This window comes from Gobio gobio, assembly GCF_949357685.1.
Source record: "Gobio gobio genome assembly, chromosome: 22".
Classification (NCBI taxonomy): domain Eukaryota; kingdom Metazoa; phylum Chordata; class Actinopteri; order Cypriniformes; family Gobionidae; genus Gobio; species Gobio gobio.
Genome location: NC_137118.1, coordinates 47,773,999 through 47,796,193, shown reverse-complemented (window position 1 = coordinate 47,796,193; position 22,195 = coordinate 47,773,999). Strand labels below are relative to the sequence as shown.

The 22,195-nt window shown below is 37.0% G+C and overlaps 1 protein-coding gene across 1 annotated transcript; it reads left to right on the top strand.

The window, feature by feature from the left end:
* The first annotated feature begins 7,852 nt into the window (after window positions 1–7,852).
* bmp10l (bone morphogenetic protein 10, like) lies at window positions 7,853–14,696 on the top strand. Its single transcript, XM_079803831.1, has 2 exons — window positions 7,853–8,166; window positions 12,516–14,696. The coding sequence occupies exons 1-2, from the start codon at window positions 7,917–7,919 to the stop codon at window positions 13,355–13,357; spliced, it is 1,092 nt and encodes a 363-aa protein (XP_079659957.1). The 5' UTR covers window positions 7,853–7,916; the 3' UTR covers window positions 13,358–14,696.
* Window positions 14,697–22,195: the final 7,499 nt, after the last annotated feature.

The following is a 22,195-nucleotide window of genomic DNA, read 5'->3' as shown; positions in this document are numbered from 1 at the left end:
TCAGGCGACTAAAACTAGACTAAAACTAAAAACAATTCAGGCGACTAAAACTAGACTAAAACTAAAAACAATTCAGGCGACTAAAATATGACTAAAACTAAAAACAATTCAGGCGACTAAAATATGACTAAAACTAGACTAAAACTAAAAACAATTCAGGCGACTAAAATATGACTAAAACTAAAAACAATTCAGGCGACTAAAATATGACTAAAACTAGACTAAAACTAAAAACAATTCAGGCGACTAAAATATGACTAAAACTAGACTAAAACTAAAAACAATTCAGGCGACTAAAATATGACTAAAACTAGACTAAAACTAAAAACAATTCAGGCGACTAAAACTAGACTAAAACTAAAAACAATTCAGGCGACTAAAACTAGACTAAAACTAAAAACAATTCAGGCGACTAAAATATGACTAAAACTAAAAACAATTCAGGCGACTAAAATATGACTAAAACTAAAAACAATTCAGGCGACTAAAATATGACTAAAACTAAAAACAATTCAGGCTAAAACTAAAAACAATTCAGGCGACTAAAATATGACTAAAACTAGACTAAAACTAAAAACAATTCAGGCGACTAAAATATGACTAAAACTAGACTAAAACTAAAAACAATTCAGGCGACTAAAACTAGACTAAAACTAAAAACAATTCAGGCGACTAAAACTAGACTAAAACTAAAAACAATTCAGGCGACTAAAATATGACTAAAACTAAAAACAATTCAGGCGACTAAAATATGACTAAAACTAGACTAAAACTAAAAACAATTCAGGCGACTAAAATATGACTAAAACTAAAAACAATTCAGGCGACTAAAATATGACTAAAACTAGACTAAAACTAAAAACAATTCAGGCGACTAAAATATGACTAAAACTAGACTAAAACTAAAAACAATTCAGGCGACTAAAACTAGACTAAAACTAAAAACAATTCAGGCGACTAAAACTAGACTAAAACTAAAAACAATTCAGGCGACTAAAATATGACTAAAACTAGACTAAAACTAAAAACAATTCAGGCGACTAAAACTAGACTAAAACTAAAAACAATTCAGGCGACTAAAACTAGACTAAAACTAAAAACAATTCAGGCGACTAAAATATGACTAAAACTAAAAACAATTCAGGCGACTAAAATATGACTAAAACTAAAAACAATTCAGGCGACTAAAATATGACTAAAACTAGACTAAAACTAAAAACAATTCAGGCGACTAAAATATGACTAAAACTAGACTAAAACTAAAAACAATTCAGGCGACTAAAATATGACTAAAACTAAAAACAATTCAGGCGACTAAAATATGACTAAAACTAGACTAAAACTAAAAACAATTCAGGCGACTAAAATATGACTAAAACTAGACTAAAACTAAAAACAATTCAGGCGACTAAAATATGACTAAAACTAAAAACAATTCAGGCGACTAAAACTAGACTAAAACTAAAAACAATTCAGGCGACTAAAATATGACTAAAACTAAAAACAATTCAGGCGACTAAAATATGACTAAAACTAGACTAAAACTAAAAACAATTCAGGCGACTAAAATATGACTAAAACTAGACTAAAACTAAAAACAATTCAGGCGACTAAAATATGACTAAAACTAGACTAAAACTAAAAACAATTCAGGCGACTAAAATATGACTAAAACTAGACTAAAACTAAAAACAATTCAGGCGACTAAAATATGACTAAAACTAAAAACAATTCAGGCGACTAAAATATGACTAAAACTAAAAACAATTCAGGCGACTAAAATATGACTTTAACTAGACTAAAACTAAAAACAATTCAGGCGACTAAAATATGACTTTAACTAGACTAAAACTAAAAACAATTCAGGCGACTAAAATATGACTAAAACTAGACTAAAACTAAAAACAATTCAGGCGACTAAAATATGACTAAAACTAAAAACAATTCAGGCGACTAAAATATGACTTTAACTAGACTAAAACTAAAAACAATTCAGGCGACTAAAATATGACTTTAACTAGACTAAAACTAAAAACAATTCAGGCGACTAAAATATGACTAAAACTAGACTAAAACTAAAAACAATTCAGGCGACTAAAATATGACTAAAACTAAAAACAATTCAGGCGACTAAAATATGACTAAAACTAAAAACAATTCAGGCGACTAAAATATGACTAAAACTAAAAACAATTCAGGCGACTAAAATATGACTAAAACTAGACTAAAACTAAAAACAATTCAGGCGACTAAAATATGACTAAAACTAGACTAAAACTAAAAACAATTCAGGCGACTAAAATATGACTAAAACTAGACTAAAACTAAAAACAATTCAGGCGACTAAAACTAGACTAAAACTAAAAACAATTCAGGCGACTAAAATATGACTAAAACTAGACTAAAACTAAAAACAATTCAGGCGACTAAAATATGACTAAAACTAAAAACAATTCAGGCGACTAAAATATGACTAAAACTAGACTAAAACTAAAAACAATTCAGGCGACTAAAATATGACTAAAACTAGACTAAAACTAAAAACAATTCAGGCGACTAAAATATGACTAAAACTAGACTAAAACTAAAAACAATTCAGGCGACTAAAATATGACTAAAACTAAAAACAATTCAGGCGACTAAAATATGACTAAAACTAGACTAAAACTAAAAACAATTCAGGCGACTAAAATATGACTAAAACTAGACTAAAACTAAAAACAATTCAGGCGACTAAAACTAGACTAAAACTAAAAACAATTCAGGCGACTAAAATATGACTAAAACTAGACTAAAACTAAAAACAATTCAGGCGACTAAAACTAGACTAAAACTAAAAACAATTCAGGCGACTAAAATATGACTAAAACTAAAAACAATTCAGGCGACTAAAATATGACTAAAACTAAAAACAATTCAGGCGACTAAAATATGACTAAAACTAGACTAAAACTAAAAACAATTCAGGCGACTAAAATATGACTAAAACTAAAAACAATTCAGGCGACTAAAATATGACTAAAACTAAAAACAATTCAGGCGACTAAAATATGACTAAAACTAAAAACAATTCAGGCGACTAAAATATGACTAAAACTAGACTAAAACTAAAAACAATTCAGGCGACTAAAATATGAGTAAAATATGAGTAAAGTATGAGTAAAATATGAGTAAACTAGTGAGAATGAGCTGTTCTGTCCTCATCTGGAGCAGCTGGAGACTGAAGCGGCTGTCAGCTGTCAATCTTCCCCCTCAGATAATGAACACCACAGATTCTCCGTTGTGGTGTAAATTTAGCATCTTATTTTAAACCCAGTCCGTGTTTATCAGTGCAAGGCTGTTGCGGATGAATGTGTCTTTAGGGAGAGAAGCACAAACACCGCCATCAGCCGCCCGCAGAGAGGACTAATCAGCATCAGCAGAACCTCACTAATGTACGATCCGCTTCTGATTGGCCCTTTATTAGCCTCTCTCAGAGCGAGGTCTGAATGCACATCATCTCCTCAAAGCCGACACTTCCTCACACTGACGCCTAGTGCTGTTCTCTCATACTGCACTTCACTGTGTATTGAATGAAGTGTTATATATCACTGGTTCTCAAACTTTTTATACCAAGAACCACCTCAGAAAATATTTGGCTCTCCAAGTTCCACCATAATGAACATTAAATACAGTAGCGTAGAGCGAACCATTCAGCTCTGCTCAAAACAGGCAGTTTATTCCTAATAATAATATTTATTGTTGTCAGCCACTCTAACATTGAACATTAACACTGCTGTGCTCTCATACAGTTATGAGGAATTTAATAAATAATGATTACATTTAAATATGTTGTACCTAAAAGTTAAATAAAGACAATACTTAAATGTAAAAAAAAACTGTATGTATTGTGTTTTAACTTTAGTTTATATTTAATTGAGTGATTTCTCTGCGAGTGCCACACTTTGAGAACCACTGTTATATACAGTACAGTATAAATGACAAGCTACAAAAACAGCATTAATGAAATATACCAAGTTTGCAAATGTTTTCTGAATTATCCGTTAAAAGGAACAGCCTCAGAGCGATTCGTGAATATTTACAATAACACTAAATTCAGATTGCAAGCTCAAATGAGCCAGAACGTCTTGTTTTGATGTGATTCAGATTCAGTAGCAAAATCACTAAGTTTTTCAGTTTTACATCCTTTTTTTTTGAAGGAAGAACATGTACAGGGTTCCTGCAAGTCTTAGTTCCTGAGCGTTTCTCTCAGTTGAGACTCTTTGCTTGTTATGATCAAACTTCACAGACGTTTTGTTTCTGTATTGATTCTATATAAAACTGCAGATACAATGTAAAGTATTTGCTGTGGCTCTTGTTTGAAATGATTTTGTTCTGTTATTAAACTGCTTGTTTTCTTCTGTTGATGTTGAACACGCAGAATGTCGTGGTTGGTCGGTGTTGTATTTGTCCCGCCTAGGGCTGCCACTAACGACTATTTTTATATCAATTAATCTATCGACTAATTTATCACAATAATTTTCAACAATTTTACTTAAAAACATTTAATTAACGTTGGCCTTCAGTAATGTACTATAAAAAGTATAAATGTAAACAAGCCCTTGACAAAATGTAAAACTAAAAGAGTAAAAATGTAAAAAGGTACAAATTTGTAAACCAACATAACAAAAAAAGAGAATATCAGCAAATACTGTTTTTATAGAATAGTGTTGTCACTTATGACTTTGATACGATACCAGACTAAAAATGCAGATACTGAATCCATACCATGGCAAAAAAATGTAAAAAGTGTTAAGAAATGCTGCTCTTATTAGAGTACCGGTACTATTACAATTTCATATCGTACACAACTTACCCAGTCGACTAAAAATATTGACGTCGACTAATTAACAGCGTCGACGCAGTCCGACCAATCGCGACTGGCCTAGTCCCGCCCCTCCTTCACTGTGATTGGACGGCTGGGTGAAGAGTGACACTGCGTTTTACTCAAATTTGAACATTCTATCGTCCGGATCAAACTGAACAAAGGTTTGGTTCGGACTTTCACAGCATTTACAGGAAGTTCCTGTTTAGGTTTAAATATTAAAGGCCCGGTTTCACAGACAGGGCTGAGACTAAGCCAGGATTAGGCCTTAGTTCAATTAGGACATTTAAGTAACTTTTATAAACGTGCCCAAGAAAAAAACATTACTGGTGTGCATCTTGAGACAAAACAATGCCACTGACATATTTTAAGATTTGTCAGTGCTAGATTCTTTCAGTTAAAATAGCTCAAACATGCATTTTAGTCTAGGACTAGCTTAAGCATTGTCTGTGCAACCGGGGGATAATGTTATTTTTAAATTTCATCTCGGCTATATTGATTATGAAAAGTGCAAAGATGCGCAATATGTCAGGAGACAGAAGGTCAGAAATGATTTTGACCACTTCATTAAGTTTTGTTTTGTAGAAAGCCTTTCTTTAAAGGGATAGTTCACCCAAAAATGAAAATGACCCCATTATTTACTCACCCTCAACTCATCCTAGGTGTGTATGACCCTCTATGCACACCTTGGCAATAGAATCGCCTTTAGCTAGTACATTTTTTGTTTAGTCGCCAGACTGATATGCTTTATTATATTATACTTTATATATATATAAATTCCACCAAATTGATCAATATCTTTGTAAAATCCCACAGCTTTTTAAATATCTGAATGTACAGTCAATCGAGCATTAGACTATGTTATGATATTATGATAATCAAGCACTATTTACTGACAGAACTTTAGTAATTTGAGCTAAAACTGTTGGTAACCATGAATGCATATTTGTCTTTTAACTGAACTTTGGACTGGTGTTGGTGCTTAAGATATTGTTGGTGTTTCTGTAAAAATAGATAATAGTAATTATATTATATTATTAAAAGATAATATTCTACTACTAATAACAATATACAACGCACTAAGGATTGATGAGCTGCTGGGTTCATGAATATTAATCACGTTGACAGCATTCGCTCAAACTGATTTGCTGAAATCAAAACAGGGACAGGAAAAGATCAGATTGCCATTTGCGCATTAGCTCCGCCCACTACCAGAAAAAAACGGCATAGCTTCTGCTTGGTCTTAAAAGCTGATGACATTCTTCTTTCAGAAGAATAAAATCTGAGTTATATTAAAAATGTTCAGGCTAATCCAAGCATTAGAATAGCAGTAGTTGCTCTGTTTTTGAAGTCCATAAAAGTGCATCTGTGCATCATATAACTGCTCCACACAGCTCTGGGGTGTTGATAAAGGCCTTCTGAAGCGAATCAATGCGTTTGTGTAAGAAAAATATCCATATTTAAAAATGTATCAAGTAACGTTCCAGCCAATCGCCTTCTGTGGAAAAGTGTTGAAAGTGCCATCTCGGAGTTCAAGATGCGTGCGCGACGTCTGAGCGAAACTGGGAACGGAAGCCTTTGATCGGCAGAGGCACTTTCAACACTTTTCCGGAAGGCGATCAGCCAAAACGTTACTTTATAAAGTTTTAAATATGGATATTTTTCTTACCTTAAGTTTGAACTTAAGGGGCGATTTCCCCTTACCTAAGAGAATAACTTAAGGGTGTCGCATATAATCTCTTAAACGCTTCAGGGAAACATTGAAGTGTTTCACGACAGCGATCCTGGATTCACGTTATAAAAGTCTTGTTGCCATAGATACGCAAAACACTAACACTAATGCTGCGTCACACCAAACGTGAATAGAGTCAAATTCGCGTCTAGTTTTGCGCTTAAACTTTGAATGCATTTGCGCGTCCAAAGCGAGATGGACACGTGTATAAAGCAAGAGTTTGAAGAGAAATTGACGCGCGTCCTTTTGCGCTTTTCATAGTGGTTGTGCGGCCGCGAAAATGAAGAATACTACTGTTATTGTGTCACGAAATGTAGTTTTAAGAGTTGTTCAGTCGAGAATGTAGTAGTTTAAAGCTCAAATCGGTGGTTTATTTGTAAAGATAGCGCCTATTTAAAGATGTTGCGAGATCGCGCCTGGAACAGCCTCACCTCGGCTAGTCCTCCTGACTTCTGCCGCTGGTAAACGAGACATGTTTAAATTCACAATCTATAGCTTCGGTTCTATTATAAGAAACATATACGTCATTAATGACTTGTCAAACGACTTCTTTAATTCTGTGAGTTTTTCTTCATCTCGTTCAGAAATGTACGTTTGACTGCAAGTGTTCAGTGTCAGTGGTTGCGATGTGTGATGGTCAAATCGGTGTATTTTTGCAACAGTTTTTCATCGCTAAGATGGTCAAAGGGTTTTCCCTTCCCTAAAAACTCTTCTTGGCACATAATGATCTTCAGCTGGTTCCATGTCGTCTTATTTTTGTCCGCGTTACTCTTAAGGTTACGATTTCCGAACCTTAAGTTATACTCCGGGAAACGACCGTTAAGGGGTTTTATGCAACGCTTAACGCTTTTTAAGGGATTACTTAAGTGAAAAAACAGCATTTAAGCGGAATTCTAAGTGTTATGACGTTTCACTTAAAGTAACACTTAAGGGTTTTTATCTGCAACACCCTTTGGTTTAAGGGAAACATAAGGGAAAATGACACTTAAGGTGCCCTTATATGGCATCGCAGCTCAATGTAAATATGAATTAACTCGCTGGTCAGAGCTCATATACGTTTGAGCTAAAAGTCTGAGAAAGGCATGCATGGAAAGAAGATACAGGAAGTGTGAGGAACTCAGCAAGGGCCCACAGACCAAGTGGCAACATCTCCAAACTTGTCAGCACAAGCGGGTCGACAGCGTAGTCCTGCCCTCTATCCCCGATCACAAGATCCACAAGGACGAGGCTGTTTCTCTTCTCGCACCACATCCGCCTGTCAGGGCCGAAGGGAGAGAACCGAGAGCTTGTGTCACATCTTACCCGCAGCGCTCATATCTAATGGCTGTGCTTCCTCGAGTCCTGAGTCTCCTCGGTCTGCTTCTGGCCTGGGGTCCCTGTAGTCCAGCTCCAGCTCTGGAGGAGGTTCTGGGCCAGTTCCTCCACATGCTGAACCTGACGGATCCGGGGCCCCGGCCGAGGGCCCGCTCCGGCCCCACTGAGGCTCCAGAGTACATGCTGGAGCTGTACCAGCGGTTCTCCAGCAGCGCCGCTCCTCCCGCTAGCCTCGTGCGCAGCTTCAGAAACGAAGGTAACGCTGCTCTTTATCATCACTCCATCCGGCCTCACTTCGGGACTCACGGAGCTGGGCATGCTTTATATAATACAAACATTATTAAATGTATTTTTTATTATTTTATTTTTTTTGTAAGGGACAAAGCACATCAATCAACATTTTTTTGTTTACACTCAAAATGTAAATGCGCCAGAGTTAGCTATAAAGCTAATTTTCATCTGTAGTCATTAAATATGATTATGATTATGAAACGGTGAGTTCGGCCTTAAGCAGCTCTACAGAAGACGGGGTCAATAACTCATCAATTGTGATTTCTGAATTATTTAATTTGTTGTTCTCGGGCGAAGAATTGACTTTTATTTCTGTTTATTGTACCAGAACATTTTGAATTATTCCAATAATGGCTCTTATATAATTATTTTGTCCTTTTTCCGTGCTTTTGTACTTGAGCAATATTTCAGACATTAGATTTTTCTTAAAGACATGATATTACTTTTGCAACTTATTATATAAAATACTAATAATTATTATAATCCATTATTTAATAAAAAAATATTGTTTTATATTAGTATTATTATTTTTAATACATATGATTATCAAATTTTACAATTATTATAATCATTTATACTATTAGTCATAATGTTATTTTAATACTATTATTATAATTTAAAATGTTGATTAGTATTTTTTTATTTATATATAATATTATCATTGTCATTATTATTATATTTTACAATTAAAACCGATGATTATTTTAATAATATTTATCATTATTAATATTATTATTATTTCACCATTATTTCAATTGAACATTTGTGATGTTTCTTTTTTCTCCTGGTTTCTGTATTATTAGTAGTAGTAGTAGTATTATAATGTAATTTTAATAATGATATGATTTCTTATTATTTAAAATAAATAAAAATTTTTTTTACTGATTATTATTTTAATTAAATGTAGTATTATTATTATTATTATTATTATTATTATTATTATTGTTGTTGTTGTTATTATTATTATTTAGCCATTCTTTAAATTAAAAATATAAATGTTTCTTGTTTTTCTTCTGGTGTCTGTTATTATAATAATTTATATTATTAGTATTACAATATTATTGTAATAATGGTGTGATTTTTTTTTTACTATTATTATTATTATTATTTAAAATAAAAAATTTAATTATTATTTTTATTTTTTAAAATTAAAACTGATTATTATTTTAATAATAATAATAATAATAATAATTATTATTATTATTATTATTATTATTTAGCCATTCTTTAAATTAAAAATATAAATGTTTCTTATTTTTCTCCTGGTGTCTGTTATTATAATAATTTATATTATTAGCATTATGATGTTATTTTAATAATGGTGTGATTTATTCTTCTTCTTATTATTATTATTTAAAATAATAAATGTAAATTATTATTTTATATTTATATATACTATTAATATTGTCAGTATTATGTTTTACAATTAAAACTGATAATTTTTTTAATAACATTTATAATTATTACTGTCTTACACCATTCTATAAATTAAACATTTTTATGTTTTTCTGCTGTTGTCTGTCTTATTATTATAATTTATATTATTATTTAAAATAAAAAATGTATATAAAAATATTCTTTTTATTTTATTTTTACAAATAAAACTGATTATTATTTTAATTATATTTATTATTATTATTATTATTTAGCCATTCTTTAAATTGAATTTATAAATGTTTCTTGTTTTTCTCTGTTATTATAATAATTTATATTATTAGTATTATAATATTATTTTAATAATGGTGTGATTTATTAATATTATTATTTAAAAAACAAAATTTAATTATTATTTTATATTTATATATAATATTACTATTGTCATTATTATATTTTACAATTAAAAACGATTATTATTTTAATAACGTTTATTATTATTTCACCATTCTTTAAATTAAACATTTTATTGTTTCTTTTTTTCTGCTGTTGTCTGTATTATTATTATTATTATTATTATTATTTATATTATTATTTAAAATAAAAAAATCATTATTTTTATATTATTTATATACAGTATATTATTATTATTATTATGCTTTACAATTAAATCTGATTATTATATGTAATAATATTTATTATTATTATTTAACCATTAAATGTTTCTAGTTTTTCTCCTGGTGTCTGTATTATCATAATAATTAATATTATTAGTAGTATTATAATATTATTTTAATAATGATATGATTTATTATTATTTTAATATTTTTGAAATATTTGTTTCGATTATATATATATATAAAATATTATTGTCATTATCATTATTATTTTAACAATTAAAAATGTATTATTTAACCAATGTTTAAAGGGTTAGTTCACCCAAAAATGTAAATTGTGTCATTAATGACTGACCCTCATGTGGTTGGACACCCGTCAGACCTCCGTTCATCTTCAGACACAAATGAAGATATTTTAGTGTAAATCTGATGCTCTGAAAGGCCTCCATTGGCTCAACTTTACACTCTCAAGACCCTTAAAAGACACTAAAGACTAAAGTTACAAAGTCCATCTCACTACAGCGGCTCTACAATAACTTTATGAAGACGAGAATAGTTTCTGTGCGCAAAAAACCCTAAATAACGACTTATATAGTGATGACGATTTCAAAACACGGCATCATGAAGCTTCGAAGCGTTATGAATCAATGAGTCGATTCAGCGGTTCAGAGCGTTATGAATCAGTGAGTCGATTCAGCGGTTCAGAGCGTTATGAATCAGTGAGTCGATTCAGCGGTTCAGAGCGTTATGAATCAGTGAGTCGATTCAGCGGTTCAGAGCGTTATGAATCAGTGAGTCGATTCAGCGGTTTGGAGCGTTATGAGTCAGTGAGTCGATTCAGCGGTTCAGAGCGTTATGAATCAGTGAGTCGATTCAGCAGTTTAGAGCGTTATGAATCAGTGAGTCGATTCAGCAGTTCAGAGTGTTATGAATCAGTGAGTCGATTCAGCAGTTTAGAGCGTTATGAATCAGTGAGTCGATTCAGCGGTTTGGAGCGTTATGAGTCAGTGAGTCGATTCAGCGGTTCAGAGCGTTATGAATCAGTGAGTCGATTCAGCAGTTTAGAGCGTTATGAATCAGTGAGTCGATTCAGCGGTTTAGAGTGTTATGAATCAGTGAGTCGATTCAGCAGTTTAGAGCATTATGAATCAGTGAGTCGATTCAGCGGTTTAGAGCGTTATGAATCAGTGAGTCGATTCAGCAGTTTAGAGCATTATGAATCAGTGAGTCGATTCAGCGGTTTAGAGCGTTATGAATCAGTGAGTCGATTCAGCAGTTTAGAGCGTTATGAATCAGTGAGTCGATTCAGCGGTTTAGAGCGTTATGAATCAGTGAGTCGATTCAGCAGTTTAGAGCGTTATGAATCAGTGAGTCGATTCAGCGGTTTAGAGCGTTATGAATCAGTGAGTCGATTCAGCAGTTTAGAGCGTTATGAATCAGTGAGTCGATTCAGCAGTTTAGAGCGTTATGAATCAGTGAGTCGATTCAGCAGTTTAGAGCGTTATGAATCAGTGAGTCGATTCAGCAGTTTAGAGCGTTATGAATCAGTGAGTCGATTCAGCAGTTTAGAGCGTTATGAATCAGTGAGTCGATTCAGCAGTTTAGAGCGTTATGAATCAGTGAGTCGATTCAGCAGTTTAGAGCGTTATGAATCAGTGAGTCGATTCAGCAGTTTAGAGCGTTATGAATCAGTGAGTCGATTCAGCAGTTTAGAGCGTTATGAATCAGTGAGTCGATTCAGCAGTTTGACGGTTTGACACGTGATCTGAATCATGAATCGACTGATTCATAACGCTCTGAACCGCTGAATCGACTCACTGATTCATAACGCTCTAAACCGCTGAATCGACTCACTGATTCATAACGCTCTAAACCGCTGAATCGACTCACTGATTCATAACGCTCCGAAGCTTCATGAGGCCGTGTTTTGAAATCGTCATCTCTATATAAGTCGTTATTTAGGGTTTTTTTGCGCACAAAAACTATTCTCGTCTTCATAAAGTTATTGTAGAGCCGCTGTAGTGAGATGGACTTTGTAACTTTAGTCTTTAGTGTCTTTTAAGGGTCTTGAGAGTGTAAAGTTGAGCCAATGGAGGCCTTTCAGAGCATCAGCTTTACACTAAAATATCTTCATTTGTGTCTGAAGATGAACGGAGGTCTGACGGGTGTCCAACCACATGAGGCTCAGTCATTAATGACACAATTTACAGTTTTGGGGGAACTAACCCTTTAACACACACACACACACACACACACACACACACACACACACACACACACCGATCAGCATCATCTGAAGTGGTGTGTTTTGTCATTTCTCCAGACCGCAGCTCCCCCAGTGTGTCGAGTGTGAGCTTGCGGACGCATCTCCTCCTGTTTAACGTCTCCGTGCCGCCTCATGAGCGGCTGATCAGCGCTGAACTGCGTCTGCACACACTCCTCCTGAGGGACTCGCGCCGCGGGCCGGGGTCAAAGGTCAGGGCGTTCGAGCGCAGGCCGGGGTCAAAGGTCAGCGCGTTCGAGCGCGGGCCGGGGTCAAAGGTCAGCGTGTTCGACCTGCGGCGGGGCGGAGATCCGCTGGCCTCCAGGCACGTCCACCGCCAGGGATGGGAAGCGTTCGACATGACCAGTGCGGTCCAGCACTGGAGGAAGCACAACATTATGACCCCCAGGCTGGAGGTCCACATTGAAAGCGCGTTTAGGAAGCTCGATCTGGACATCGACCGGAGTCCTGACGGGAAGCACGAGCCGGCGCTGATCGTGTTCTCGGATGACCCGAGTGAAGCCCGTCGAGCGGAGGCCGAGGAAGAGGAGCAGAACTCAAGAGTCCGCCGCAGCCCAGATGAGGACGGCTGCAAGAGAGCCGAGATGTACGTGGATTTTAAGGATATAAAATGGGACTCCTTCATCCTGGCTCCAGCCGGTTATCAGGCCTTCACCTGCCGAGGGGTTTGCGACTATCCCCTCACTCGGGAAGTGACCCCGACCCAACACGCCATCGTACAGACGCTGCTCAATCTCAAGAGTTCGGACCGGGCCTCCAAAGCCTGCTGCGTGCCCACCGAGCTCAAGCCCATCTCCCTCCTGTACCTGAACGAGAACGGCGTCGTCGTGCTCAATAACAAATACGAGGGAATGGTGGTCAAGGAATGCGGATGCAGATAGTGCAGAAAGCAGAAGAACATCTGACTGTTGAGTGTGTAAACAAACCAGGATCCTGGCGTTTGATTTAGGCCTTGTGTATATTTGCTTGTTGTAAATTAGTCGGTTTTCTATCGCACATCTGTGGCCAACAACACATTATGGGTCAAAATTATACATTTTTCTTTCGGGATATTAAGATCATGTTCCATGAAGATATTCCTACCGTAAATATATCATAAATGTATTATTAGTAGTAATATGCATTGACTTTAAAGGAGATTGTCTCAATATTTAGATTTTTTGCACCCTCAGACTACGTCCTAAAAGTATGAACTCTTTTTGTGAAGAAAGACTACATCATCTTGAGCAGTGTTGGGAAAAGTTACTTTGAAAAGTAATGCGTTACAATATCGCGTTACTCCCTTAAAAAGTAACTAATTCAGTTACTTAGTTACTTTTTAAGAAAAGTAATGCGTTACAATATTGCGTTACTCCCTTAAAAAGTAACTAATTGAGTTACTTAGTTACTTTTTAAGAAAAGTAATGTGTTGCAATATTGCGTTACTCCCTTAAAAAGTAACTAATTGAGTTACTTAGTTACTTTTTAAGAAAAGTAATGCATTACAATATCGCGTTACTCCCTTAAAAAGTAACTAATTGAGTTACTTAGTTACTTTGAAAAGTAATGCATTACAATATTGCGTTACTCCTTTAAAAAGTAACTAAAATGAGTTACTTTTTAAGAAAAGTAATGCGTTACGTTACTTTTGCGTTACTTTTTCTCACCTTGGCTTGTTTTTTTGTTTTGTTTTATAACAAAAAAGTTATATTTTTGTGCAGCGGTAAAGACATCTTCATACCAAAATGTAAATAATGCGCCCCAGGCTGAGGTAAAGATGCAGATTCCCTCATGAACACTAGAGGGCGCAGCTCTGGATAATGGAGAAGAGATGCAGGAGAAAAAAGATTTACCAATAAAAACAAAAAATCTAGTAATTTTCAACATCAAAGGTCTGCAGCAAGACATTGGTCAATTAAATATAAAGGTAGATTATGCATAAAAATAGTTGTTTTATTTAACATTTAATTATTGGAGGTTTGCATAGTATTCTGATTTTGCGTTTGACTGATTTTATTTATTTTGAGGAGGACAGAATCTTTATTGTGCAAGTGAGATAAATAAATGCTCACATTTAGTCTAGAACTACAATACCCATCATGTTCACACACACACACACACACACACACACACACACACACACACACACACACACACACACACACACACACACACACACACACACACACACACACACACACACACACACACACACACACACACACACACACACACACACACCTCTGCACTAACTCAACATGAGGACAGGAGAGCTGTCAGTCAAACTAATGTGAAAAAGTAACTCAGATATTTTGTTGTAAATTTGAAAAGTAATGCATTACTTTACTAGTTACTTGGAAAAGTGATATTATTACGTAACTCAAGTTGCTTGTAATGCGTTTCTCCAACACTGCTGTTGAGTGTGTAAACAAACCAGGATCCTGCGTTTGATTTAGGCCTCGTGTATATTTGCTTGTTGTAAATTAGTCGGTTTTCTATCGCACGCCCTCCTGTGATCCAGTCCCAACACATTATGGGTCAAAATTATACATCTTTCTTTCAGGATATTAAGATCATGTTCCATGAAGATATTCCAGCCGTAAATATATCATACATGTATTATTAGTAGTAATATGCATTGACTTTAAGGAGATTTTCTCAATGTTTAGATTTTTTGCACCCTCAGATTTTCAAATATTGAACAAACCACACATCAGTGATGATTATTATTCATCTGAAGGTGATCTGTATATCTCTTATGACTGGTTTTGTGCTCCAGGGTCACTTTGTCATTTATAATGAGAGGAGTTTTTATCTGCAAGACATTCATTTTGATATTTTGGACTGTTTAGCTTGTCAGACTAGCGGAAGAAAACATCCCAAATACACTTTTAAGTGTTTATTTATTTGCACTTTATCTGTAGGTTTATATTCCAATGCATACATTGGGTTAAAAACAACCCAAGTTGAATTGAAAATGGACAAACCCAGCGATTGGGTTGTTTTAAGCAAACATTTAATCCGATCGCTGGGTTAAAACAGCCCATTCTCTGGGTTAAATCAGCCCAACCTCTGGGTTAAAACAGCCCATTCTCTGGGTTAAATCAGCCCAACCTCTGGGTTAAAACAGCCCATTCTCTGGGTTAAAACAGCCCATTCTCTGGGTTAAATCAGCCCAACCTCTGGGTTAAAACAGCCCATTCACTGGGTTAAAACAACCCAACTTCTGGGTTAAAACAGCCCAACCTCTGGGTTAAAACAGCCCAACCTCTGGGTTAAAACAGCCCAATCTCTGGGTTAAAACAGCCCAATCTCTGGGTTAAAACATCCCAATCACTGGGTTAAAACAACCCAACTTCTGTGTTAAAACAGCCCAACCTCTGAGTTAAAACAGCCCAATCTCTGGGTTAAAACAGCCCATTCTCTGGGTTAAATCAGCCCAACCTCTGGGTTAAAACAGCCCATTCACTGGGTTAAAACAACCCAACTTCTGGGTTAAAACAGCCCAACCTCTGGGTTAAAACAGCCCAACCTCTGGGTTAAAACAGCCCAATCACTGGGTTAAAACAACCCAACTTCTGGGTTAAAACAGCCCAACCTCTGAGTTAAAACAGCCCAATCTCTGGGTTAAAACAGCCCAATCACTGGGTTAAAACAACCCAACTTCTGGGTTAAAACAGCCCAACCTCTGAGTTAAAACAGCCCAATCTCTGGGTTAAAACAACCCAATCGCTGGGTTGAAACAGCCCAATCTCTGGGTTAAAACAGCCCAACCTAACAGCCCAACCTCTGGGTTAAAACAGCCCAATTGCTGGGTTAAAACAGCCCAATCTCTGGGTTAAAACAGCCCAACCTAACAACCCAACTTCTGGGTTAAAACAGCCCAACCTCTGGGTTAAAACAGCCCAACCTCTGGGTTAAAACAGCCCAATCACTGGGTTAAAACAACCCAACTTCTGGGTTAAAACAGCCCAACCTCTGAGTTAAAACAGCCCAATCTCTGGGTTAAAACAGCCCAATCACTGGGTTAAAACAACCCAACTTCTGGGTTAAAACAGCCGAACCTCTGGGTTAAAACAGCCCAACCTCTGAGTTAAAACAACCCAATCGCTGGGTTGAAACAGCCCAATCTCTGGGTTGAAACAGCCCAATCTCTGGGTTAAAACAGCCCAACCTAACAGCCCAATCTCTGGGTTAAAACAACCCAATCGCTGGGTTAAAACAGCCCAATTGCTGGGTTAAAACAGCCCAATGGCTGGGTTTGTCCATTTCAACCCAGCTTTAGAGTGTCGCTGGATCTTTAAAGAGTTGTTCCTCCACTTCAGTATCTCTCAGATTTATTCTGTCTTTATTCTGAAGGTTTTTACTGAAGGTTTGTTTGAAGGATGGACGATATATATCGGTTATATCGGTTATGTTCATTTCTAATGGCCCGATAAGAACATTTGGCCAATATTAAATTATTATAGCTGAATAATAATGTATTATTTCCTTCAGATGTGCACTGTTCGCCATGATGCTGTGAATTGCTTTATAATATGATTAAATCACTTTAAAAAGGAAAATACAGTTCAGTGTGTCATATCATAAAAATCATCATGAGAACATCCTGGATTTTGTTTTTTTAATCAGGCTCTCAAAAATTATTTACAAATCTGGATTGAGATTTATTGGACAATATATCGGTTATGGGCTTTCAAATATACAGAATTATTGGTCATTGGTATCGGCCAAAATGTTCATATCAGCATATAGCATAATTCACCTTATTTATATGACATTTATTCCTAAAAACACAGTGAAGCTGATCCTCTGTGAAAACCTTCAACTCTTAGGTCAACAATTGCAAATTAATGCATATTTAGAAAATGTATCATTTACATATTCAAAGAAAACTTTTAATACAAATAAAACTTAAAAATAGAGGTTCTAAAAGTGTTTTCTTCACATTCAGGAACCAAAAATCAGAGATCGGTTCTCAAAAGAGCCATTTTTTCTTAGTTTGAAGCAAAATAATCGAAAGATTCTTACATTTACTAGACCAGCAGTTAGGAAGTTATCGTCTTGTTTTGGGGGAAAATAACTCAAAATGAAGTGAGTTTCTGCTTAAAATAAGCATAATAATCTTGTTTTCTGTTTGAATTTGCTTATTTATCACTTAATTTTGAGTTAATTCTGACATCGACACCGTGAAAAACTGCCATATCGATATTTTTATATCATAAAAAAATGGTATAATAAATGCCAAATAAACACCAGTGAGCGTCTGAAAGTGTGTTAGAGAGACCGAATCCGTATCATGTGATCAGTGTTTCAACCACACATTTACCTCAGAAAAACCACATCCAGTGTCCATAAACTCACTCTCAGCAGAAACATCAACTCTAGAGACGAGCGTTATGATTAATATATGACCCATATATCATTTATAATGTTCTTCAATATTATAGTATAATCTCTATAATATTAAATAAAGAGGTTGTTGTCCCTGCTATATGTCCACAATAACCAGGATTGAATCGAATTGTGAAATGTGTGTCAAAGCCCAGCCCCATAACCTCATGATTTGTCGGCAGGTTTATTAGGCTGCTGTCCCTTTAAGAGCTGCTCCTTCTCAACGGTTCATTTACAACAGAACTGAGTGTGTGTGTATGTGAATACTCTGTGTTATTGTGTCTGTTTAAAGGGATAGCGCACCCAAAAAAGGCAAATCCTGTCATGTAGTCACACTCAACTTCTTCATTCGTTCTTCTGCTGAACACAAAGGAAGATGTTTGGAACAGGGGGGGGGGGGGGGGGGCTTGAACATGACTAAATGACGACAGGATTTAGATTTTTGCCTGAACTGTCCCTTTAAGGACCCCCCCCCCCAAACTTCTGTCCACCCCCCCTAAAAAATGTGTGATTAACCTTTATAACATATGAAACTGGCGGCTTTGTCCCGTCTTTTAATCAGCGTTAGTGTGTTCTTCAATCCGTCAGAAGCAGAGGTGTGTGTGTGTTGATCTGAGCTCTCATTGGTCTGCCACCGCTCGTCAATGTCAACATATTTGAGAAAACCAATCAGATCAGAGTAGGCGGGCTTTATGTTCACAGAAGCTGCTGAGGCTGAGGGCGAAGATATGCAAGTGCGAGATATGAAGCTAAACTAAACGTTTCATATCTGAGCAGCTTCTGTAAGTCAGAAATGTAAACAAATGACAAAAATATTCAGGCAAATTAAAAAACTTTTGTCTAATTTCACCATTTTGATTTGAAATAGGCCTATATGTCATTTATAATATAATTAACAAACAAGAAATATTAACAAAGCCGTTTTCTTCAGTTTAGGCATAAGATTAATAGTAATAAATGTGTGTATATTGTAAATTAATAATTCCATGTGTAGCTCTCAGTAAATATTAAATCTCAGCTTTTTTCAGCCTGTATTGGGCATAAGATTAGTAACAATACGTGTGCATATTGTGAATTAATTTATTACATTTAGTTACCTAGCTTTCCTGTCAGCCTTCAGTAAATGAACATGTCTGTGAAAATGATTAATAAACATATAAATATCAGTGAAACATGTGTTTACTGTCTTCACTGACGAAAATGGAAATACTTTATCAGTCATATCTGCCCATGGACATGGGTTTCATTCAAGTTATTGTCTAATATTTGGCGCTCAGAACATCTTAATGCACAGATCACATCCCCAACCTCACATTTGGGATCTCAGTGATTATAAATCTGCCTACGTTGTATGATTAAGGGATTTACAATATGGTCATGCAGAATAAAGCATTAATATTTGCTTTATAAGTAATAATAAACAGCCACATATCCTAATATGCATACTAATAAGCTACTAGTTAATAGTGAGAATTGGACCCTAAACTAAAGTCTTACCATTTGTTTTTCATTCCCTCTAAAATGAGAACCCTAGAATCGGCCCTGGTGTCAGATATTTCAGGATTGATGTGTTTGACACTGCATTGCGTTTGGCGACTGCGTCACACACACACACACACACACACACACACACACACACACACACACACACACACACACACACACACCACTGAAACACACCTACATTTGGTGGGTGGTGTGTGTGAATGTCAAGCCCCGAACGCTGCTCTCCGAGTGTGTGTGTATCCTGTCGCCCTGACGGCCACATGCCGCGCGAGCCTCGAGCGCGTTCTCTTCCACAGCCGCGATAAGCAGGTGTGAAAACCTCAGCCGCGTCCGACCGCACTCAGGACGAGCCTCGGGCCAAGAGGACGAGCGAGCGTCAGATTCCAGAGCGCCAACAGCAGCGGCCAACCAGCCCTGGCTCTCAGTCTCTCTCAGTGTCTCTCCTCGCGCTTTACACTCTAATACACGATCCAAAAGGAGATTTTCACAAAATAACCATGTGTGTGTGTGTGTGTGTGTGTGTGTGTGTGTGTGTGTGTGTGTGTGTGAGAGAGTGTGTGTGTGTGTGTGTGTGTGTGTGTGTGATGGGTAGGTTTAGGCAGGGGCAGTGTGTGTGTGTATGTGTGTGAGTGTGTGTGTGTGTGTGTGTATGTGTGTGTGTGTGTGTGTGTGTGTGTGTGTGTGTGTGTGTGTGTGTGTGTGTGTGTGTGGGCATGTTTTTGTGAAATATCAGGACACAAATGTGTATAATGACATGGGTATTACAAAAAGAGGGTGAAATATGAGGACGTTCCCCATGTCCTCACTTTTCAAAATGCTTATAAATCACAGAATGAGGTTTTTTTCACAGAAAGTGAACTGCACAGTGTGTGTGTGTGTGTGTGTGTGTGTGTGTGTGTGTGTGTGTGTGTGTGTAACGCCACACAGGTCTATATGAAGGTGTTTAGATGGACGTGTTATCTGAGCACTAAGTGTTTCAATGTAAAGACCTTGTGAGTGAGATATGAGCCGTACACACACACACACACCACAGCGGGAAATCATTCCTCAGCACTGCTCGGAAACACACACACACACTCACACACACACACTCACACACACACACTCACACACACACACACACACACACACACACACACACACACACACACACACACACACACACACACACACACACACACGTTTGTTTTTGTGAAATGTGAGGACATTCCATAGGCGTAATGGTTTTTATACCGTACAAACCGTATTTTCTATCCCCTTACACTGCCCCTAAACCTACCCATCACACACACACACACACACACACACACACACACACACACACACACACACACACACACACACACACACACACACACACACACACACACACAAACACACACACACACATGTTTGTTTTTGTGAAATGTGAGGACATTCCATAGGCGTAATGGTTTTTATACCGTACAAACCGTATTTTCTATCCCCTTACACTGACCCTAAACCTACCCATCACACACACACACACACACACACACACACACACACACACACACACACACACACTGCCCCTAAACCTACCCCTCTCACACACACACACACACACACACACACACACACACACTGCCCCCAAACCTACCCATCACACACACACACACACACACACACACACACACTGCCCCTAAACCTACCCATCACTCACTCACACACACACACACACACACACACACACACACACACACACACACACACACACACACACACACACACACACACACACACACACACACACACACACACACACACACACACACACACACACACACACACACACACACACACTGCCCCTAAACCTACCCATCACACACACACACACACACACACACACACACACACACACACACTGCCCCTAAACCTACCCATCACACACACACACACACACACACACACACACACACACACACACACACACACACTGCCCCTAAACCTACCCATCACACACACACACACACACACACACACACACACACACACACACACACACACACACACACTGCCCCTAAACCTACCCATCACACACACACACACACACACACACACACACACACACACACACACACACACACACACACACACACACACACACACACACACTGCCCCTAAACCTACCCATCACACACACACACACACACACACACACACACACACACACACACTGCCCCTAAACCTACCCATCACACACACACACACACACACACACACACACACACACACACACACACACACACACACACACACACACACACACTGCCCCTAAACCTACCCATCACACACACACACACACACACACACACACACACACACACACACACACACACACACACACACACACACACACACACACACACACACACACACACACACACACACACACACACACACACACACACACACACACACACTGCCCCTAAACCTACCCATCACACACACACACACACACACACACACACACACACACACTGCCCCTAAACCTACCCATCACACACACACACACACACACACACACACACACACACACACACACACACACACACACACACACACACACACACACACACACTGCCCCTGCCCCTAAACTTCTTTAATCTGATCTGTCTATCTTCTCTTTCATCCATCCATCTATCCATCCATCTATCCATCCATCTATCCATCCATTCATCATCAGTTTCTCCGTCTATCCATCCTTCCATCAGTTTATCCATCTCTCCATCCATTTGTTATTCCGTCCATCTATAAAAACAGTTACATAAGAAAACATTTCCCAGAGCTTTCATACATTCATAAGTAAACACGTCATAAGT

Bases quoted from the DNA above. Each gene is read 5' to 3' on its own strand.
- bmp10l (XM_079803831.1), top strand. From the start codon at position 7,917: ATGGCTGTGCTTCCTCGAGTCCTGAGTCTCCTCGGTCTGCTTCTGGCC. The intron at 8,167-12,515 runs GTAACGCTGCTC...TCATTTCTCCAG, and splicing joins GCGCAGCTTCAGAAACGAAG to ACCGCAGCTCCCCCAGTGTG.